General features: G+C 37.7%; 1 protein-coding gene across 9 annotated transcripts in view; it reads right to left on the reverse strand.

The window, feature by feature from the left end:
• The window catches only part of THSD4 (thrombospondin type 1 domain containing 4), a 301,256-nt gene that overhangs the window by 10,074 nt on the left and 271,427 nt on the right, over positions 1 to 19,755 (reverse strand). For all 9 annotated transcript variants that reach the window (XM_080608031.1, XM_080608030.1, XM_080608032.1 and 6 more), the window contains 6 exons: positions 18,787 to 18,883; positions 17,586 to 17,828; positions 15,240 to 15,369; positions 14,127 to 14,331; positions 11,492 to 11,665; positions 1,726 to 1,899 (listed from right to left, as the gene is read on the reverse strand). In XM_080608031.1, coding sequence (XP_080464157.1) covers positions 1,726 to 1,899; positions 11,492 to 11,665; positions 14,127 to 14,331; positions 15,240 to 15,369; positions 17,586 to 17,828; positions 18,787 to 18,883 — 1,023 coding nt within the window. The remainder of the gene's footprint in view (positions 1 to 1,725; positions 1,900 to 11,491; positions 11,666 to 14,126; positions 14,332 to 15,239; positions 15,370 to 17,585; positions 17,829 to 18,786; positions 18,884 to 19,755) is intronic.

Raw genomic sequence — 19,755 nt, forward strand, 5'->3', positions numbered from 1 at the left:
AAAATGCCTTGATCTGCCAGGGTGTTCTTTTTGTGTTTGCAAATATCGATGTGATGCAGTGTTGGTTCCAATTCCAAAAAGCAAATTTTACTCTCACAGACTCTTATTGCCCATTTAAAGGTTAAATGCACACATAACATTGTTACTGGCACTTTTAAAATGTTTTCTTAGAAGATTATTCCAGTGCTATATTGATTTCTATGTTGCATAAAGGGCCATGATTTTCAAAGGCTTATTCTAACCTAAAACAATCAAGTGTTATTATTACTATTTTTAATACTTTGTGTGGAATTTACAATCCCTTTACCAGATACCCATAAAAACTTTTGAGATGAATGAAAAACCTCAAGATGACTGCACCTAAATAAATTCTACAGTAAGTAATGTAACTCCATTTTCTTTAACACTGAACATCTCTGTCACTGCTCTCTTTTAGCACTTCTTCCAACAGACACTATCTTAACACTTAGCCTCAGCTCTAATGGAGCACAATGCAAAACGTCATCCACCAATGCTCCCTGCTTTGGTCTACTGACTGTCTGCTTTCATTATGGTATTTAAAGTCAGGATTTGGCTGGTAGAACAGACGTTGTCAGGCACTTCTTTCACATACTACACAGTGAACACTTTGTATAACTGGTATGCATCAAACAGAATGCAACCTCATACAAAGAAAGAAGGTGAATTAGGCTTAAAAGAACAGGAAATTGTAAAGGAAAGAAACTTTCTTATTCAGTACAGAATGGGGAGAGTTAGGATAACCTTAGTGTACATTTCTCTCTATGGTAATAGGGTACAAAGTTCCTATTCACCTGCATGGATAAGTGTAACTAACAAGGCCCAGACTTTACCAGTTATTAAAACTGCAGCAAAGTATGTTTTAAATCTGAATTTATTATTACTCTCATACAACACAAATAATTATCACTTACACTTGGAAGCATTTGCATGTAATCTCCATCTCAGCTGTACCAGTTTAATTTCCAACTCCTTACCAGCTGCAATCTGAAATGCAGTGAGTTAACAGCACAGCCAAGAGACTTTTCCCTAACAACCTGATGAAATGCTGGTATCAGCAGTCCAAAAGGCTCTCTGGGTTATGTTAGAGCCTACTTAAATTAGAGGGACATAAATGACTGGGCACCAGCTGACAGCTTCTGAAATTCCTTTGCTCCTGACAGCAGAAGTGTTTAGTAAGAATGAGAAAGAACATTGAGATGTGGATGAAGGAAATAATTTACCGTAAAGAAAGAGCACCAGGATACTGGCCACTAATTCATTTCACTTATCATCACAAACTTCAGCACAGCAAAACAGAAGCCAACTTTTGGTTTTAGCCACTGCTTTTGTCTTATTGTGCATCCTTTGGCTATTGCCTATACACATCCCACAGGTATCCATCACAAACGATCTAACTTAATAGGTGTAAATCTCTTACTTTTGCATTCCTTTGAATATGCTGGGCAGCTTTCTGATGTCTCTCATTTTATAAATATACTGGGTCAATAGATGAGAAACAAAAATTAAGGTATAGAGGAAAAGAACCATCCTGAAACATTGAACATTATCTCAGTAAAATACAGAAGAAAAAAAAAAAAAACAAAAAACAACATTTATCCAAACATTCCACAGAGATGCAGAAATACCTTATGGCACAGATCTTCCTTGTATGGAAAGGATTAAAATGCCAACAGAAAACAAACGCGTGTTAGATGTGGAGCTTACCTGTGTCCAGCTCCCAGCAAACCACTCCACTTTACCAGCGCAGGGTCCATTGTTACAGGGAGTTGTTTCAGAGGGTCTGTTATTGCCACAGCCTTCCAGAGGCAAACTGCTGACATGGTTGGTCATACAAACCACTGAACGTGTACGGACCCCATCACCACATTCTGCAGAACACTGGGGAGCAGAAGACATAACAGGTGTTCACTAGTCCATCCTCCAGACTGCACAATGAAATGTGCAGTGAAACAACCATGGGAAATAGATGAATGCATGTAACGTCAATTATTTTCACTTGTAATTCAATTGTAGCAAATAATCTTATGGTTTCACACCTCTAAATACAGTACAAATAGTACCTGTCCTTCATAATCACAAATGAGAGAACCTGAATGATTAGGAAAGAAAGAAATTTCTTATAGGTTTTTAATAGCTTGTTTAGTTTTCCTTCCTTCTCCCTATCTGTTAATTCTTTCAATTTTAATTTTATTCATCTTTTGGCATACCGGTTAACGCATCTGAGAGGTGATAATTTCAACAAGAAGCTTTTCAGGGAGCAGTTATGTTTCGGCCTATGAATTGTTCTGTGAGTTTCCCCTCTGACTGTTCAAGCTGTTAGCCCGGTGAATTCTTACACTGGTTAAAAGGATGAGGTGAGGAAGATCTGAGGGCTACTGGCATTGAGTGCTGCTGATATTGGTAGCAAAATGACTGCATAGTGCATCCTGGAACTTTTCCATATAGGTTGCTGACAGAGTATGAGAGCACAATAAAGTAGAAAACAGGTAGTTTCCAGAGACTCGGGTAAATCCTCTACAAATAATTGTAATGGCCACTAATTATTGCTCTCCCTGTTTCAATTGTAAGTTCTTTACTATGGTTTTAGCAGCAGAGGTGGCCAGTAACTAATATTCATCTTTCTCAACTTTTCACTGCTACATTATGAAAGCTTGTATTAAATAGTGATATGCAGAGTGTATGTCACATATTTGGAGATGGTATGCATATGACCCATAAATCATGCAGGATAAATTCCGTTTATCATGACTCTTTGTGCCCTTATAGCTTGGTCATTCACCTACTTCAGTGGGAAAGTCTCACATTCCACTGTTCTGGGCAGCATCAAACTGTTGATATTTAAAAAGCAAACGTGCCTGGGAGATAAGCAATTCATGTGTTAGACTGTTTTTTGTTGTTGTTGTTGTTCCTTCTTTCTTTCTTAATCTTCGTTTTCTTTTCTTTGAAAACACATTTGTCATTTCATCTCTAGACCATGAAAATAAAGAAAAAATGTGCAGCTTGCTGAAAGATACATATATGTAATTGAATTTAGCAATTACAAGCAATTATATTACACATGTAAAGAAAACCACAAGTAAATATGCAGTATATGGGAGAAAAGATATATTTGATTGATGTTTCCATCTTATTTTTAACATACCAAGTAATAAGTTAGGAAAAGTTAGGCATAGTTAGGCATTACTTCCGTAATGAACAGAACATCCCTTGTGAATCAATGGGATCAATGTGAATGGAATCAATGTGAATCTGGGACGTTTTTATGTTTGAAATAAAAGTAAGAAAAATTTGAAGAGAACTGGTAATGAGACACAGAACTGCCCACTAGCTTAAGCTGGCTTCCATTGGCAATTATAATATAAAGGTTTCCCATCCAATAGTTCAACTACAGAACAGCAGGTGCCACTATCAATAACAGGCCTAACCACTACAGTTGCTCACCATCTCCCAGAGACACCAGGCACTGAATGTACAGTTGGCTGCAAACCAGTCTTTAATCACACACCAAGGAATACTGGTTGTGTGAAATATGTAGTCATGTCATATTTATTCCACAGATACAGTATTGGAAAATAGTTTTCCTTCCACGAAGTCAGTTTCTTTCACAAGATATTCAATAGAAGAACAAATTCTTTGCTGAAATGGAATCCCTAGAAAGCCAAAAAGGTGATTAAGCTTTTTACATGTTTTACCTGTACAACTTGTACATTTTTTAACAAGATACAGTTCTGGAAATAACTAGGAGTTCAAAATTTAAAGCGTTGCTTATGTACTCCAATGGAGTAGTAAAAAACTGCACTTCCCCCATCTACAAGATCAAATAATTGAGTGTCTCTTAAATGATTCTTGTAAGTAGCACAATGAACCGCATGTTTTTTGTTGGTGGTGCACAACAAAATTTTCCACTTTCATATCAATGTGTGAAATAGACTCAGCTCCTCAGCAAACCACATTTGATGTCTGTGGAGGTCTTTTCAAAGTAAACTGACAGCATCTTGGAAATACCAAAATGATGTACATTGTGCTAAGTACTGAACATTTTCCTTTTATGTAAACTAAAACTAAACTAAACCGATTTCAAAATGTTCCACTCCTAGGTAAACTGTTTAACTGAGCCCCATAAATGGCTGCCTTTCAAACCCACTGTACTAAAATAAGTTTTCTGTCTGTTCATATTTTATCCCAGGGAAGTTCAATTACATTATGCATAGAGAAATATGCATATACTCTGCAAATACTTTTCTTATTTCTAAGTAATTTTCATTTGAGAATCTAATTTGTTTTTCTGCTTTGCAAACAAACAGAGCTGAGAACAATTTAGTCTATAAATTAATCCAGAAAATCTCCAGTCTTATGTTTTAAATGATTATGCATGAACGAGGCTTACATATCAAATAACAAAGGAAATTCCAAATGGGAAGGCATAGGGTAGTCCCACCCTCTGCTGCAAGATTTTACTACAGATTAACTACACTCAAAGGATTTACACAGCAAACCTAAATGTGAATGTTTCTGAGTTAAGTATTTGTTTTTTCTTTTTTTCTTCTTCCTTCAAGTAAAAATCTTCTGTGTGAAAGCCATGATTTCCAAAGCCCAAGGCAGGGAGTAGGGAGTGTTTGGATAATAAATCCTCTCCCTTCGGTTTCTGCAATTGACACACCCACTATTGTCAATTTTGTGCCTTTGATTTGTTACATTAATACACAGCAACTGCCATAACCTAACACTGTACGACATGTTTCCTTACAAAACCTGAAAGGAACTTCTATGATCTGCAACTTCTCTTTTCTGGTCCTATTATTAAAGATATTTTGTTTCATTTTCTTGTTTTAATTGGCACAAATTCCCTCAAAAATGTTAGTCTGCGGAACACCCTCCCTAATTTTAAGGAGTTTGTCATTTTCTCTCTTCTCGATGTCCGTTCCTCATCAGTTGAGTTTTAGAAGCTTTCCATTCCCATTAAAAAAAAAAAAAAAGGATAAAGAGAGAATCCAGTGTCAGAAAACAACTGTAACAGCAGCCCAGGAAAATAAGGCTAGTTCCTGCAAAATTGAAAAACTGCAAGTGAAAGCCTGAATTTTTGTCCCATCCACATGGAGTGGCAAAGCAAGTAAAACCCTTTAACTATGCCAGTTCCTTTTGAGTGATGTACCAGTACAAGTCTTTGCCTTCAACTGGGACTACAAGTACAGCTCATGGGAAAGAAGCAGCAACAATCCTACCAACCTAGTCCAGAGGTTTTTTTGCCCAGGTCTCAGCATCATTGCTAGCTTTAATAAAGTTTTTAAAAACCAGCCAAATTAGTTCTTGTAAAATGTTTCCCTATTTGTACAGGATTTGTCTGTCACACTTTATTTATTTTATCACACTTTATTTTATCTATTTATCTAAAACCCTATAGAGCACATCTGTGAAGAAAGTTAACAAGTCATCCTTAGCTATCCAAGTTCAAAGTCCAGGAGGAGATTGCATATGTCACTGCAGGGATAGGCTTGAAAAATTGACCCTGATGAGAAAGCTTCCGGAGCTGGTTTTTACTCCCACTTTGGAGTGCTAGCAAAGCTAGTTCACCTGAGTGTATGGACAAACCTAACTTCCCTAGGAGATAAAAAAGAGAAGACATTAAATGTTTTCAAATGTATTCAATCACATTCAAAGAAGTGGGCTACAGGTGAAAAGCAAAGAGAGGGCTGGCAGTTTGGGGCTCTGTATGATGGCCCAGATTTGCCTGAATGAGGCTAGTTGGACAGCTAAGAGAAAATCTTGGTCACTGTACTACTAAAAGGCTGTGCGCTCCATACATTACATTTCCCAAAACTAGGAGAAGGCTTATGTGAGGCTTTTGATAGGTGAATAGAAATAGAGTGGTGGGCATAATAGAAATAATACAACAATAGTTTTTAAAGCATTCACCCTTGCAAATGGCAGTGTCTCCATACATGATCTGATTTAGTAAAAAAAATAAATAAATTACTTTCCAGAATTTGATTTCTGGGAGACCTGAAACAGTAGGTTACACACATATTGGGAAATATGTATTTTTAAGTAGCATTTGTGAACACTATTTATCTTTGTTCTTAATGTCATTGCTCTGTGATGAAATACTAGCATGGCCTACTGTAATTCTAATCTCTGTGCATAACTTCCAGTATTAAGTTGCCTGTCTTTCTTTTAAAACCAAAGATATGACAGAAGCGTGCACTCGCCAGAACTCTCCTATCTGCCTTTAAACAAACCAGTTTACTTTTGGCAGTTACATGTTGTTTATAAAGTCTAAAGCAGATGAATTTTGGCAGAGATCAGCTGGGGAGAAGAAAAAATAAATTATCTGTAGGTTTTGGCCATTCTATCCATGTCTTCTTCAAAACTCTCCTGGCTATACGTTTCATTGCAAATCATGAAGTTAGTTACAAATTTATGCACACAGAATGCAAAACTTCAACTTCCATATGATTTCCACATGAAAACCATGTAAAGGGATATTTTAAGTTGTTTTAAATTTTAAACTGGATAATCAAAAATAGCTAAAAATTGCACAAGCTCCATGGTGGTCTCTTTGCTTTTATCTGTTCAGGATCCAGGAGATTGTACTTGAGCTATCCAGATTTAAATAAAGACCAGTGAAAGAGGAGTGTGAGGTACAATATGCTTTTGTGGTTCCACACCTTTGACTGGTCAAGAAGCTGACCAGTACATGCTAGGAAATGTTTTAGGAGTGAGAGGAATAAAGCATTGATTTTTATGAAGCATACTGTAATTCTCTAATGAAAGCTACTATAGAAGCATTGCTGTTTCTCCTTTTAAAAATGACTGAAACCCAGAGCATGCGTTTGATCAGTTCAGATTTTGTTCCCTGAGGTAGAACTTTTTTTTTCTTTCTTCCTTACATTTTATTTTGGCCTCAGAATCTCATTAATGTGTAAGAATTGTTTGTATTTTGGCTTCTTTTCCAAATATGCTCTAAATCAAATGAGAAACAAATCAACAAAGTAGATGGCAATGAGGAATAAACAAAAATGCAAGAAGGGAATGCTCCGGATAGTTGGCAGAAAACATTGGTGAATTTCCCATTGCTGTAAATCAGGAGGATACAGTTTCCTGCTTCTGACCCATAGTAGAAGTAACCTTTCCAGCAATTAGAGCTATCAAAAAATCAGTTGTGAAATGTTTGCAAGGATCTCATCTACCCCCATCAATCCAATTTTGCTGCCGAGTTCAGTAAGGTTCACCAGGTTTACTCTGCTGATTAAAGGATGCAGTTTGGTGGCTCTGCAGTTTTAACCTGACTTCCTAAGTCAATTATGAGACAGGAAGCCATCTTTCCACAAATGCACTTTAGTACTTCACAGAATCACAGAATCGTCTAGGTTGGAAGAGACCTCCAAGATCACCTAGTCCAACCTCTGCCCTAACACTAACAAGTCCTCCACTAAACCATATCACTAAGGGCTACATCTAAATGTCTCTTAAAGACCTCCAGGGATGGCGACTCAACCACCTCCCTGGGCAGCCTATTCCAATGCCTAACAACCCTTTCAGTAAAGAAGTTCTTCCTAATATCCAACCTAAACCTCCCCTGGCGCAACTTTAGCCCATTCCCCCTCGTCCTGTCACCAGGCACGTGGGAGAACAGACCAACCCCCACCTCGCTACAGCCTCCTGTAATGTACCTATAGAGAGCGATGAGGTCTCACCTGAGCCTCCTCTTCTCCAGGCTAAACAACCCCAGCTCCCTCAGCCGCTCCTCGTAAGACTTGTTCTCCAGACCCCTCACCAGCTTCGTGGCCCTTCTCTGGACTCTCTCGAGCACCTCCATGTCCTTCTTGTAGCGAGGGGCCCAAAAGGAGGGTGGGAGCAGAGGAAGAGGTGACCGCCCTGGGCGGGAATCGAACCCGTGCGGCGGCGGCGTTGGGCGTGCCGCACGTTAAGCAGTAGGCTATCCAGGGAGGTCTTCACGAAGGTTTGCCCAGATTGTTTAAAGGCAAAGGGTGTTAAGGATTGTGTACAAGACAAAGCCATGAAACTTAAATTAATTCTCTTCATTTGTACTGAAGATAGAGAAATAAATGTACATACGGGCACGTACAAAGTAAGATGAGCCTTACTCTGCTGCTAGAGACTTATAACCTCTACTCTTTCTTTCCCACTGAAAGGAGTAAAAAATGGTGTCTACAACTTCTTCAAAGCAGAACTTATAATTTTCAGAAAAATAACAGTTTGTTTCTTAAGGATAAATTGCTTTCCTTCCTTCCTTTACATGGTCCATTGGAAACATTACAGTGTGCACATGGTTAGCCGTGCAGCTCATAGGCTTTGCAGGTAAAACAGTGTGTATAACATACATACACTGGACTCCGATACCCATTTGGTGAGAAGGCAGCCAAGTGTGCTTAATGGAGAAAAGATCACACAATTCTCCCTGGGAAGAAGACAGAACTGCTACACATAACTCTATATGTAGCCTGCAGTTTTTGGGTGCACATATACTATATTGTAGTTACATTTAGGATGTGTTAATTACAGAATCTTCCAATTTAGAACCCCAAACACTATTAATGAAGATGGGAACTAAAATGAGTTTGCATCAATTAAAACTTTGAAAGGTTTCCATAAAATAAGAAAAAAATTCATTCACCAATCCTAAACCAGAGCCTGCCTTTTTCTTAAAACTCAGATGTGACTATTCATCTCTTCTACTCTGTTTTAAAGAATACCTTTGTCACATTCTGCAGAAATATGTATCAATTATTAAACTGTGAATTTTAACATGTCAGTAGTAAAGACAATTGTCGTTTTAATGTTACTGTACTGTTTTTCCTGATGTTTCGCTAATTGACCAAATCTATATTGAAATGCTCCATGTATCATATAAATCCGCTTGTGGAAGTTTGATATATACCTTGCTGAAAGAGAAAGTATGGGCTTAACTGATCTTTGACAGGTCTCTGGGATCTCTACTTGCTGCACATGCATCAGTAGACATCAAGTGTTAGCAAAATGGGTTCAGAAAAGTACAGATCAGGCCTTATGACTGTATGACTTCTCTTACGACTGTAATCGAGCTTGAACTCAACCATTTTAGAGTTCCAACGTTCTCAAAAATTATGACAGGTTCTTTTACCTCTTCTTCCTAGCCACAGCTGAAATGTCAAAATACTATAGAAAAGACTGTTCTGTGGTATTTCCAGCTGGGGCATGAAGTAGGCATGTAATAAATCTCACAAAGAAGGCCTGTTCTTGTGAGATTTCCACCACAGTTTTGCAGACTCAAGAGGTTTGAACAAGTTTTCTTTAAGCATCTGAACTTCTGGCTGCTTATCTGAACCATTTGTGGGCCACCCATCACAGGTCTATGTTTATTGCTGAAATGTCGCTTGGCTTAGAGTATTTTTTTTTAAAGAATTGTTTGGGGAAATTGCACATAGAAAGCCCATACACCTGGGGTTGCCCATTTCCATTCCATGACAGAACGCTCCCCTTAAGTATCCTTCAACAGAAACATACTTCTATACAAAGAAAAAGGTCTGATTCTAGAAAACAGGCAGTAAGAGGTAGAGTCAGAAAGCTAATGGCCAAAGCCCTGCTACGCAATACTATTGATTATTCCCACATTCCGCTTTCATTGGAACCACTGCCATTAAACGTCTCTGAACATCCTTGTTAGGTATGTATGAACCTTTGAAGATTCTGCACACTCCATTTGGAGTCTATTCCCCCCCCCGGCAAAATGACCTGTTCCTTTCACTCTCTTTGTGAATCAAACTCCAAACTGATTGCTGGCAGAAGTAATGGTGAATAATGCCAGTTACAGTAGCAAGCATTTGGAATTAATTAATTAGTTCACTTATAAAAGCTGAGAAGAAAAAAAACACCATTATTTACTCTCTGACCCTAAAACATTTGCAATAAGAAAAAAACTCCAACATTTTCCACATTACCTGCTTCACATCTATGTCTCATTTAACACATATAAGTAAGCATAATAACATTTTACAGTTCCAACATCCAGCTACAAAAAGTACTTTTAATTCTGCAGTTTACAAAATATCAGTGTAGGATGATGAAGAAAAAACTGATGCTATGGTCTTCACTGGAATATATCTGCTTTATCTGGTAGAACCCCACGAGCTGAGAGTAGCTGAAAATGGGGGTCTTTTTTTTTTCTTTGCCCAAGAAAGATCATCTTTGAGGATAGAATGCATTTTTCTTTCTCCCTTGTAAATAGCACTTTAATAGCACTGTAAAAAGAATGGCTCTAAAAGGTAAAAATAAAAGGCACTGCCATAAATACTACAGGAAAATCTTTGCCATTTGTACTAATATCTGTAATTCAACTGGTACCTTTCTGTCCATGCTGTGCAAGAATGTACACTGAGTACACAAAAACTGGGAAAAGAAAGTTTAAATGATAACAACAAAGACTTACTAGTGTATAAAGATTTTTTTTCTTCATAAAATCTACTTGAGTTGTCTGGAGGCTGAAAGTTTTACCAGCGTCTAACTGTAGCAAAGTTTGATCAGCCTTTTTAAAATTATGTGACATACCAGGTACTTGTCTGATTTGTTAAGTTCCTCCCCCCTTTTCTGCATATGAAACATAATGTAAATCTTTTCAGCACCCAAACTAGCATGTAACCTTTGAGCCAGACAATCCTAGTTGTCAAAGATGCATTTAAAGCATTTAAATAATGAATCAGTGAAGTTAAGAAATCTTACAGTTTCTATGATAAATGAGATTATTTGCCTGCCAAAACAACCAGTCAAAGAAAAGGGAAATATTACCAGTATATTATATAGACTGGAAGCTCACCTTGTCTATAGATTAAACCTGATACACAAGAATCCATGAGAGGGACCAAAATACCAGGCTTGTCTTAGCCCATGCATATGAATATCACCGTTGAACATACTCTCTGAGCCCAATCATGAAACAAGGTAAATCACCACTCTTTTTATTGCTTTCATGCTGGGAATCAGACTCACTGGAATCAAAAAATACATTTGTGTTTGTGAAATACAGAAAATCTGAATCTACCTTGACTGAACTTGTGAAGTTGTTCCTCTGTTTTTACAGGTATAGGAAAATTGTTTTATGGTTTCAACTTAAAGCCAAACATCAGGCCTCAAACCTCCACCACTTAAAAAAAACAGTAGGGAAACTTTTAAAATCTGAAGCTTGAGACTCAGGGTTAAGCAAGGCAGAATAATAAATCTCAGCACACAGTATTTTGGGAAGTTCAGACACAGATCCAGTTCTAAATCCAGATGTTTGGCCATGCACCCAGAGTCTTGCCCAATGCCTGTGGGATCATTATTTTCTGTTTGCTCTTGCCTGTTTTACAGATCAAATGTAAACATGGAAAATAAGATCACTCCTTTTATACCTCTATATGTATGTATTTTTTAATTCTGATGCACCTAAGTTGTTTCGGAAGATTTGGCAGCACACGGAGATAATGGGAAGCCTTACCCTGTCACTCCATTCTGTAAGAAACCAGCTCTTAGCACAGGGTCCCATATCACAGTTCTCAATATCATTTGGCCGCAGCTTCATGTTACATTCCTCATCATCAACAATGTCTCCAAGGTTGCTGACACATTTCACATCTCGGGTCCTCTGCCCCACTCCACAAGGTACTGAACACTGTAACAAATGGTAGGTTGTATCAGGACTCTGGGCTGTAATTCTCACGGTTTTTTATGGAGCTGAAAATGTACAGCTCACTTATTCCTACTAACACATCCACAGAAGCTACAGAACTATTTTAGATTGTTAGGAATAGGGAATAAAAACATGTTAGTAGTTTCAAAACCATATTTTCAGTCTGTAGCATTCTACAGTATACTATGTAGATACATTTGGAAAACAAAAAAAGCAAATCCTATCATCAGTGAGCCATGCTGTACCTAATCAAATTGAACTGCTGGTATGTGAATAGCAGGCTGACATACTCTGCATAATTTTGATCTTGATCTATATACAGATATGAAGCAAGAGAAATGCAAAGAAAAACAACTTTTGAATCCCTCTTCAAAGTTCAGGCCTTATTCCCCTGCTCTCTTTTCGTCAATCTCAGAGAACACTGACAGGTATCAATGTCTCTGCCTGGGGACATGAAGCATCCGGATCTTCAAGAAAAAAAAGAGAACATTATTTTATATTCTGTGTATGCATGATATGTTTTGATGGGTCCTGTAAACACTCCAGAATTAATGTGGAAAAGTCTCTGGGAATCTGGAGATTAAAGACCTGAATACCTACGCACAAGGATAGTTAGTTGAGATTGCAAAGGCAACCTCATTGCTCCTCCTTTACTTTCAAATGCTTAAGCATGTCTACTATATTTACATGTCCAAGTTATTACATAAAATAGATTCCTTACAGCAAAATACCTTAAAGATCTTACCTTCAGCATGCAGTTACTTCTTCAACTGTTCACTCTACAACACTTGCCAAAACCCAGACCAGATGCATGAAGCAAGTCATTACACAGGAAAATGCTATTAAAAACAACTACCCCATTCTTTGTCAAAAAAGCGGTGATTTGACCAGGGGTTACTCTCAAAGTCTGGCCTTCAAACTTAAAATTGTTACAATGCTATTTCTTCATTTTGATCAAAGTTTTTTACATTTGTATGTCAGGAAAAATGGTCAGCACACTAAAATCTTAAGATGGGTTTACTTTTCAGATCACAGACCTGTCTCTAGAGCAAAAACCTAATTGTACTTCAACAAGAACAAACTAAAATAAATGTTCTGCTGAAAACACAGTTTCCAAATGCAATTGCTTCTTTCCTTATAAGTGAGTCTTCCACATGCCAAAAACTTTAATTCTACTTCCAAGAGGAAATTAATCACAGAATTTTACTGGGATTATTCCTATATTCAACCAGCTACAATTTCTAAAATATTTGTTTATGTTGATTCACTATAAGCAGTAAAGCTCTGAAGGCTGTCTGCACACTGAAATACTTCTCAAAATGTAATAACACATAAGCCATCTACTCTTTTCTTAGGGGCAACACAAAGGTAAAGTTTTGATTGTTTTCTTAAGAGCAGGTCTACTGTCCTTTAGCCCCAGACAAATTTTAAAACATGGCGAATACATAGCCTTACATTTGTCTGGCTACGTATTTATGTTTTTTATCTCTGAAATATCTCAACACATCACCAATATTTCATGACTAAGGGGTTAATAATGCCCCCATTAACCTCAGAAATGCAGAAATTTAAGGAATTAACCCATGCAGATCAAAGCCACATAAAGTCTGTGGCATGACTCCTTAGCCTACCATGACTGTGTGGACAGAAAGCTGTGCTTCTACTGGCAATGCAGCTCGCCCATGGATGCCACACGCATTCCAGCACATAACTGGGGAATTAGGAGCAATGAAGCTCTTAAATAGAAAGGAGAAAGAAGGTTTAGGTTTGGTGTTAAGCTGCAGTTTTTCAAGGACTATCCACCCACGTAATTCAGCACTTCTGTGAATTTTTTTTTGCTTTGCTTTGTGGCTAACTGAAAAGAGACTTATCTATCACTACACCTAACACACCAGAATATTTCTTCTCTCTACACAATGGCTGTGAAAGTATCTAGGATGGTTGTCAGGTTGGCCAAAACTTTTGTAAACGACACAAAACCATACCATTCACATTTATCTGAAAGCCTTGGCATAACCTCAAACCAACTATAGCTACAGCAAATACTGACTATCTCTAAATTTAACACGTACATAAGGTTAAATCAGTCCTGTAACTAAACACCACATGCTAAGAAAAACCAGAAGTTTGCTACAATAGGCAAACCTCTTAGCTCTCTCCCAACTCTATTTCATATAGTACTTAAAAAAAAAAAAAATGTTGAGAAAGCTTGTGTGCTTCTGTACATACATATCTATGTGTTTTGTTCAATGCAATTGCTCTTTTTCACCTTCTGAAAACTAACAGTCATAACCATGCAGGGTATTTCTGAACTAAGATTCGCTTACTTCCAAGGCTTTTCACATTCCAGTTCCACCAAATTTCATGTTTGATTAGTGATACCTGTAAGAAAATTCTTGTTCTCTTCTGAGGTTTATGCCCCAAATTAATCAATCATACTTACTGAAGTCCATTCTGTCCTAATCTGCCATTCACTGCAGATCTTCAGCTGGCAAGTGCTGGTTGTCTCTGGTTTCTCCAGGTGATGACAGCGGTATTGCTGAACTGTCAAGGTGCGATTGGCATATATTTGTCTGCATAAGATCTGTCGATGCTGCATACCAAGGCCACATGTTTTGCTGCACTCAGACCACTCCCCTATATCCCAGCTACAGAAAAGGGGGGAAAAAAAAGAAGTTAAAAAAAAAAAAAAAAGAGGGCATCTCTTTCAGTGAAGATTCATCTAATACTACCTCACCAGAACTCTACGGACATGATTTTGATGCTGGTAAAGAATCTTAAAATAATACTTCAGCTTCTGCACGCAGAACTGAATCCTTTATGAAGAGAACATTATATACTTATAAATGATCTACCTGACACTACTAAGTATGCATTTATGCATTTGTATTTTAATAAATAATGTTTAAAATAAATATTTACACATCTCTGTTTACATTCTTGATATTGTCCTCTGTAAAATCAAAATAATTTTAAAAAATGAATTAATATGAATTGTTACAAAGAAAAAAAGGTGAGAAAAACACTTGGTGATAGAAAGTATCTCCAAGTAAAATACTCCAGAAGAGTTGCATCTGAGCCTGTGATACCAGCAGTTCTAGAAACAAGGTTTACCACTTTGGGATCCAAACTCCGAGTTAAAGAACTACTTAATTCCAGGAAAGAGAAGTCATGTTTATGAAGGGGTGCTGAGAGTGCTATCAGGCAAATCTCATCTTTAAGTATGACACCATGCAATGAACAGTTGTGTACTGCAGCATGCTTATCCAATGTGAGGTGATATAACCTACAGACCCCCTTCTTTAGACAAGCATTTGTGGAAGACTATCACTTGAAAAAAAGAGTTCCCATAGAGAGACCACAGGTACAGTGTGTGCCCCTGAACAATCACACAAACTTTGAGAAATTACTAGACTCACTTGCTGCTCACTTCATGACAGAAACACAAGTTTTGAACACAAGTTCAAACTAGTTTCATACTTAGGATATCTTCTTGCATGTGCAAAACTTCAATGACATTGGCTTATTTCAGTTGACTTAAACACTAATATCTTACAAAGCTGGACATGGGAAGAGGTTGCAGGCCTCCTCTTCTGGAATAGGCTTGGTGCTGCTGTCACAGTAACTCTCAGGAACCTCCTCATGAGTGATTCTGTTGACACAGTGGAAAATTGGGTACTGGGACCCTGAAATTAAAAAGAAAATTAGTTGATGCCTTGCAAAAGATACTGCAATATAAGCTGTTCGTATCAATAGCATCAAAAAGCATAAGATAACAACAGGAAATCTAAGATTTTATCCAAAATTTCCAAACGTAAGTGAAAACTATATTGTTTACATTGTAATATTAAGAAAAGTGCTTAGTATATAGAAAGTACAGCATGGCATTGTATTAAAGGCTGAGAAAACGTGCTGCTTGGTCTGCATGAAATCATCATAGTGCAGAGATTACAAACATCAAGTGTTCATGCAAGTGGAAAAATGCAGCCAAGCAGCCAGGCCAGAGCACCTGCTTTAGAAAAGTAAAGATTTAGCAGTCATCCTGTTCTGCTTCTGGAAAGAGACTGAACCTCCACCCTTTAAAGTTATCTTGGAAGTGAACACATCCAAATACTACTCACTTCACCTTAGTTTTGAGACGATTTGTAAGATAAATCTTACAGGTGAAATATTACTGTAGACTGCAGACTTGTTAAATATTACAACTCTCCATACTTATTGCAGTGTACCAGCCCCTTCTCTCTCTGGACAACAGAGAGAGGGATAGTGTGCTAAAGATACCTCACTTCCCTGACAGGATTCAGTAGAAGTTTCCAGGCCATTCTAGCACATCTATTTTCTCAGTCATCTTAAATGGAAATCTGGGACAAGAGTTGGTAGAAGTTCTCATGTGAAGCATTGTCACTTTTTAAAAATAGTAATAGCCTTCTTTTTTTCTCCAAGTAAAAATTTTAATAAAAAGTGCTTTGAAATCTCTCAGCTTTTCATCAAAACTTTTATCATTTCTTTTTCCTTATTTAACATAAAAATCTATTTTCTTTCCTTGTTTCTATTCCCATCTTAAAAATTCCTAAAGATACTTAACTCTGAAAGGTTTGTTTTGAGAAAAAAAAAAAAAGAGAGAGAGAAGAAAGACTGGGTATCATCTACATTTTTGTATTAAGAAATAATAAACTAGTAGAAAAAAAGAAAACATGGAAAAAGGAATGAAAAAAAGCAAAACAAGAAACTGCTCACACAAAATGAAAACAAAGCCTTAAACAGTACAAGATTTCTTTCTGATGATTTTCAATCAATTTTTTATCAGCCCATATAACCTGGTTTGACTTTTCCTTCAGAGACATATACTTTCTGCTACCAGAAAAAAGTCTCTAGTATGTTTATAAACATTTATGCAATCAAGAAGCAATTTTGAGAGTTAATATTGATGTTTTGTTATTTTTTTTTTTAGCTCTACCTGTATCTGTAACATGGACACTCATCTGGCCTTGGACCATATTCACAAAGCATTCTATTACTACCTAAAGAAACTAATTAGGAAGTGAATGTTCTCAATGTAGATGAACTGGTGACAGCTGTCTTAGCTGAGTTCCCTCAATGGTAGGTCTTTTATTTCAAAGCTCTGTGATTTTTCAGAAGTGTTGATGGCTGGCCATGTATAGTAAGAACAAATTTCACTTTTAAGATACAAAACTCTACTTTTCCCAAAAACTGATTATGTCATGCATTACTGAATCTGTGGTCACTGTGAACATCTTATGGCAACGATTAACCTGGGAAGCCCAAAACAGGGAATCTATCACCTCCCAAAGGCTCACCGATTACCAGCCCCTTTCATTCTCTTCTTCCTTCTCACTTCTACCCAATGAAAATCCTAGTTTTCTAAAGGCACATTATTGCTGTTCCAGCAACACTCAAGGAGGTGAAGATATATCTGATGGAATCCCTGTGAAATCTTCCCATACAGATCAGAAAGCTGTTGACAAACACGCAGAAAACATGGAGGTTGTATCAGACAAAGCTGGAGAGGCTAAATGGAAGGATAAAGAATGCCACAGAATGTTGAGGAAAGCAGCTGTGTATCAAGGGTGAGAGAGACAGCAGCTTGCCATAAAATCCTGAAATACTGCCCTTCAGAAGCAAACGCTGTATGTTCTCTTCTACTTTTTATATTTTATATTTTGAATTTTGTTATTTCTGGTGCTTTAAATAGATGCACACTTCATAGTACAGGTATGTTTTTTGCTCAAAAGATAGCAGAAAACACCAGGTCTAGCAATGGTTCGTACAGCAATGCTGCTGAATATTCAACGCTGCTTCTTCCCTCCATGTTTCTTCTCTCCCACACTGGAACCCTCCTGTGGGTCATCTATTTTCTGTGCATGCTGTATGAAGCACTTACCTTTCCCACATGTAGTGGTACACTCAGTTTTTCCAATCTGTTTCCAGTTGTGCTCTCGGTTTTGTCTTGGTGGCTGCACAGCAGGCACCTGGTTTTCTGGCTGATGAGAAGGAAATCTTCCTGGCTGAATAACTGGAAAAGTTCCAGCTGCCTGTCCAGTAAGAGTGTCCATCTCCCTATGCAAATCCTCATCATCATGATTTGTACTTTCTGGCATTTCTAACTGACCATTCAAGGGCTCTCCTGATGATGGAAAAAAAAATAAATTAAAAAAAAAGTAACATAATTAGCCTCATGTGCTATTATCGGTCTATGTTTTCATTTACTAATACTCAGAACACTGCAGCATCATTAAACTGGAAAGCAGCTTTAATCTGCTATACAAAGACTTCCTAACAGTGCTCTGTGAAGACTGTGTTGTTTTAAATTAAGACAACCAAGTCTCAGCCAGCATTACAGAGAACATTAATACAATAAGAATTTAAGATCTTAATACATTAAGAACTGAAGATTCTCCAGTCATACTATAGAATTAATGTGCACTGTCAAAATTTCCCAGAGCACTTTGTGTACCATGCTCTGTATTTTCTGCCTCCCCATATCACCGTACAGTTGCTCCTCTTTATGAATGGACTGCACAAACACTTAGAAATTTGTCAAAGCAAGTCATGAACAGTAAAAGCAGGACCAAAATCACTTGTACAATTTCTACTCTCCTTCAGAATTTCATATTGGTACACACAACACATTGCCATAGCACAGAATCAGGAACATGATCTGTCCAGATTCTAGCCTGGGGAGGTACCAATTTTGTGTTTGGTCCTCTCCAGGTGGGAGAGGAAAGAGAAACTGAGAAGGGTTCTTTGAAATTAACTCAAGCTCTGAAGAGAAAAATCAAGCACGATTTCATTTCTGAGACATGATTACAACACTCCAGCTCAAGTAAAGCCATAGTTAAAATTTTAACAACAAAATTATTACTGAAAATATAAATACGTGACCAGATTCCCTACTACACAGGACAATATAAATTCACTTCAGTTAAGAGATCTATGCAGAGATCTCTTCCAATGAGTAGGGAGAATTCCGGGCCTCTCCCAGATCAATGGCAGCATTTACATTGAACTTAACAGTATGAATTTCTCCATCAGCTTACTGGGTAACAGAATGTACTTAGTAATAGGAAATAGTGGTATTTTACCTGGCCTCCTGTGAGCAAGCAACTGAGGACTAATGACATTGTCTCCTGGAATGATATACTCATAATGTATACCTGGGTTAGGCTGCTGATGTATCATCTAAAAAGAAAAACAGCCATACATTCACTTCTTCCACTTGTTATATTACTAATACTAAATATGTACTTAAACTGATCAACGGTGTAACATTATTTATCATTCGTCATGATAGAAATAAAGGTTGATGATAGTGTTTAAAAATGAAAAAACAAACAATTTGTTCCTGAAAAAGTAAGACAATACAGGTTACTATGTTTGCAAACTGAACTAGCCTGTGATGGCAGAGACACTGTTCCTCTAAATATTCCTTAAAAACTGTAAAGCTGACAGGCTCTGGGCGAGCGGGGCAGGGCCTGGCCTCTCACCAGCGGGGCAGTGGGGGCTGCCACCGGGCCTGGGCAGCAGGAAGAGATGGTCCTGAGGTCACCAAAATATTCTCTGACTGGAGGAGCTTGACAGATGACTGAGGAAACATGAGCAAGGAAGAAACAAGGCACAGAAAAATAGATACCACAGACACTGATCTGCAAATCAAGCTGCCTTTTTTAGGGTTTATCAGTTGTACATGAACAGAGCACCTGCAAATCCAACTGCTCCTTTCATCACTGTGCAGGTACCTCTGCACCACTCGGCGGAGACTCAACAACCAACTCGCAAGTCACTATTATGCTACTCTCACCATAAGCATTGCTCAACAAAGATGAAGTGAACAGGTTACAAAGGCTTGTTACAACAACTGAAGAGTGCCTGTGCAACCCTCCTGCATCTTTCCATGGTAGGTTTCAGCCAAATGAAAATGTAATGTACTTGCAGACAGACTCCACGTCTTTGCATATAGCCACAGCAACTCTTTGAAGTGTTCCTTATGAACACAGGTGGGAACTTTAAACTTTTCTGGTTTAAGTACGAAAACAAAGCCGAGTGGTTTCAGA

Source organism: Anser brachyrhynchus (assembly GCF_964034855.1).
Source record: "Anser brachyrhynchus genome assembly, chromosome: 11".
In the NCBI taxonomy this organism is placed as follows: Eukaryota; Metazoa; Chordata; class Aves; order Anseriformes; family Anatidae; genus Anser; species Anser brachyrhynchus.